The following is a 3,608-nucleotide window of genomic DNA, read 5'->3' on the forward strand; positions in this document are numbered from 1 at the left end:
TAGTGTTTTAGTCAGATGCAACCTAGTTTGTACCCTGAACAGTTCGTACCCTCAGTTCGTACCCTGAAAAGATTGAGAGAAAAAATTTAAAAAAGCCGAAGTCGCTGATCGCAGTTTCTGCAAACAAACAAAAACTCTTAGGATCATTACCGGAAATTTTAAAATGTTTGCGGAAACTCCGATAAACCCTAACCCTTTTAAAATGTTTGTGGAAACTGCAAAAAAACGGAAACTCCAATCAGCGACTTTGGCTTTGTTCTATTTTTTTCTCTTGATCTTTTTAGTTTATTTGTTTGCCGAAACTCCAATCAGCGACTTCAGCTATTTTTTTTTTCTCGATCTTTTCTTAACCCTAAACCCTAACCCTTTTAAAATGTTTGCTGAAACTGCGATCAGCGACTTCGGCAAACTCTTAGGATCATTACCGGAAATTAAAAAATGTTTGCGGAAAATTGGAAACTCCGATCAGCGACTTCGGCTTTGTTCTATTTTTTTCTCTCGATCTTTTCAGTTTGTTTGTTTGTGGAAACTGCGATCTTTTTAGGGGGAAAATTTTAAAATATTTGCGGAAACTGCGACTTCGGCTTTTTTTAATTCTTTTTCTCGATCTTTTCAGGGTACGAGCTAGGTTGCACCCGTTTTAGTCGATGATTAATATCAAGAGATTTTTTGTCCCTTGTCAACTTTGAGCAACATAGGACCTGAACCATGGCAATCTGTTCTTATGACACGTATAACCGGAAAATGTGATGATAATTCCTGATACTCCTGGGGTCGAAAGATCCGGACGAAAAGATCTCAGGGAGAGAACATCTGGCACCTACTGCTTACAAGGTTGTAATTTAACACTTCGGCCAATTCCAGGGAGGTAAAAATTACCTGTTAATTCTAAATGTGATTTCTAAAATTTGACGATTTTTTATCAATGGCTTCAGAGCAGAGCTGTAAGCAGTAATGTAAGCACTTTTCATGAACAACCTATCTAGGTAGTACCCTCCAATTGCGTAATCAGTGTTTTGTCACATTGGGCAATGATGTGCACTGAGGTACATCGGGAGCCCCAATTTTAGATCAATTTATGCCCCATTTATGTAAAAAAGAGACTAATGAATCCAATGAATTTATGATCTAGTATTTACACAAACTTTAACTGAATTTGTGTATGTCTTGTTGTGGCCTTTTATTTTGTGCTCGTTGTTCGGTAGCAGTGTAAAAACATGAACATAAGTTTGGTTGTATTGTATATAGTTGTAGAAAATAGCCAAATCTTTTTTTTACGTATTTCTAGCTAAGTGCATTGACAAACAGTGTAATTTGGGATTGCAATATGATAAAAATCATTCGTTTGTTCCTTCTTTAGTAAATGAGATCTGGCATAACAGAAAAGAAAAACAGTATTGCTACCAGGATAAGAATCAGCACAAAATACATTTCAAGATTTAAACTGGTATCAACCACTTTGCCAGTATGATACAAAGCAAATTTGTGACACCATGTTTTTTTTTTGATTGCTGTAACCACTGCCTTTTATAACCCTGAGTCAAGAAGACAAATTCATTGAAAATTTCAGATGGTTGTGTACGTAATTGGGCTAGGATTGAAAAAGTCTTATGCATTCATAATGTTGAATCCTACGCTTGTTCTTTCAGATGCTTTACATGTGCTATAAATCTCATTAATTATTATGTTTTCTAGGTCTACAGGAGATGGTTGACATACAGTTTCATTGAATGCAATTTAGTTATTGCTTATGGTTTAAATAATGATCTGGAAAGCATATGGCAAATCTTATTTTGTTGGTGCTGTTTTTGCTATCTTTTTTGCATATTCATCATTAAAATGGTATGGAAACAATGAAGATCCTATTGTATCTTTCATTATTCACTACAACAGTTATTTTGGAATGGACATAGATAATAATTTACCAATCACGAATGACATTCAAAAAAAGAGTATCGCCAAAGCAAGCTCTGTTTCTAATTTTCGATCACCGGGCCAAAATTTTGGAATAGTGGTGTCCCCTGATGATCATCTCATTAGTAAAAAAATTTCTTATTCTCATGAGTTGACTACTTCTGTTACAAGTGAAAAGCCAATTCACAATAAAGAAAGTATACTTTTAGAAGAAGCTCTTGCATGCATGCGAAAAGCTAAACATTTTGCTGAAGTGGGAAATCGAAAGTTAGCATACAAACTTTTTAAACATGCATTGGCTCTTAATCCAAGATTTACGGAAGCTTTAAATGAGTTTGGTGAGTTTCTGGAAGAAGAAAATATAGTTGAAGCTGATTTGCTCTACCAACGAGCTTTGTCAAATGACCCTAACCACATCACAGCTCTTCAGAATAGACAAAGAACTGCTCCTGTTGTGGAAGAACATGACAAAAAAGTGTTTGCTGACATTGATGCAATGAAGCGAGAACTTTACACATATTCTGCTCATCATCCAACTTTGCGAAGAGCCATGAAAGACTTTTATTATGAACACATCTACCACACTATTGCACTGGAAGGAAATACTCTGTCATTGGATGAGATACGGTCAATCATTGATCATCGCACAGCTATAGCAGGAAAGAGTATTTCTGAGCACAGTGAGGTTATTGGAATTGTGGAAGCATTAAATTTCATGAACAATACTTTGCTAATGAAAATTGGGAATATCACTGTAGCAGATATCAAAAACATACACAAGCGTGTACTAGGATATGTTGATCCGGTGGCTGCTGGCGAATTTCGAACAACTCAAGTGTTTGTAGGGAGACATATTCCACCACATCCTAATGATGTAGACATTTATATGAATGAGTTTGAAAATTGGCTGAATTCTAAAGACGTTTTGAGTTTGCATCCAGTTGAATATGCTGCAATCGCTCATTATAGACTGGTTTATATTCATCCATTTGTAGATGGAAATGGACGAACTGCCAGACTTTTAATGAACTTCATTTTAATGAAAAATGGTTTTCCTCCTGTTTCTGTTGAAGTAAAAGACAGATGGGAATATTATGAGTGTTTAATTGCAGCAAATGATGGAGATTTGCGACCATTTGTTCGCTTTATTGCTGGTTGCACTTCAAAGACATTGGAAGATTATTTATTTGCAGCCCAATTGCCATATCTTGACATGAAGGAGGAACAAAGTAGCTTAGTGATCAATAGAAAGGACTCTACAAATTCAGAAGATGCAGATGATTTTAGTTGAAATTTTGTTGAGAGTTTCTTGAAGTATAAAAAATTGCTAGGCCTATCTTATTTAATACCGTATATAATATATTTATTAAGATGTATTATATTTGTATCTTGCAGGGATATCTAAAGAAGGGGAAACGAAGGCTTTTCTTATGTCTGTCTATAGAAGGGGTTCTGTTTATCGTAAAATGACAATTGACACCCATAGTAATTTAATAAATTTTGTTATGATAACCTACATTGCGCTATTAGCATGATTAATCATTGATATTCACTGCATGCTCGATGCTCAATTGCTCACAGTGACTTGTTAATTCAACTACCGTACCCGTATACTTGCTTTACATCTAGCCTACTGCAAAGGCTATGTTAAGTAAAACAGCTTACTGGTAACTTTTCAACTGTCTTTCCAAACA

The 3,608-nt window shown here is 35.3% G+C and overlaps 1 protein-coding gene across 1 annotated transcript; it reads left to right on the plus strand.

The window, feature by feature from the left end:
- Nucleotides 1-1,762: 1,762 nt before the first annotated feature.
- On the plus strand, nucleotides 1,763-3,205 carry LOC145780202 (protein adenylyltransferase FICD-like). The gene has a single exon (XM_082591906.1). It carries the CDS (start codon nucleotides 1,763-1,765, stop codon nucleotides 3,203-3,205), a length of 1,443 nt encoding a protein of 480 aa, XP_082448032.1.
- Nucleotides 3,206-3,608: the final 403 nt, after the last annotated feature.

Source organism: Aplidium turbinatum, chromosome 11, assembly GCF_918807975.1.
Source record: "Aplidium turbinatum chromosome 11, kaAplTurb1.1, whole genome shotgun sequence".
Taxonomy (NCBI): domain Eukaryota; kingdom Metazoa; phylum Chordata; class Ascidiacea; order Aplousobranchia; family Polyclinidae; genus Aplidium; species Aplidium turbinatum.

Coding starts and splice junctions, on each gene's coding strand:
- LOC145780202 (XM_082591906.1), top strand. CDS start 1,763: ATGATCTGGAAAGCATATGGCAAATCTTATTTTGTTGGTGCTGTTTTT.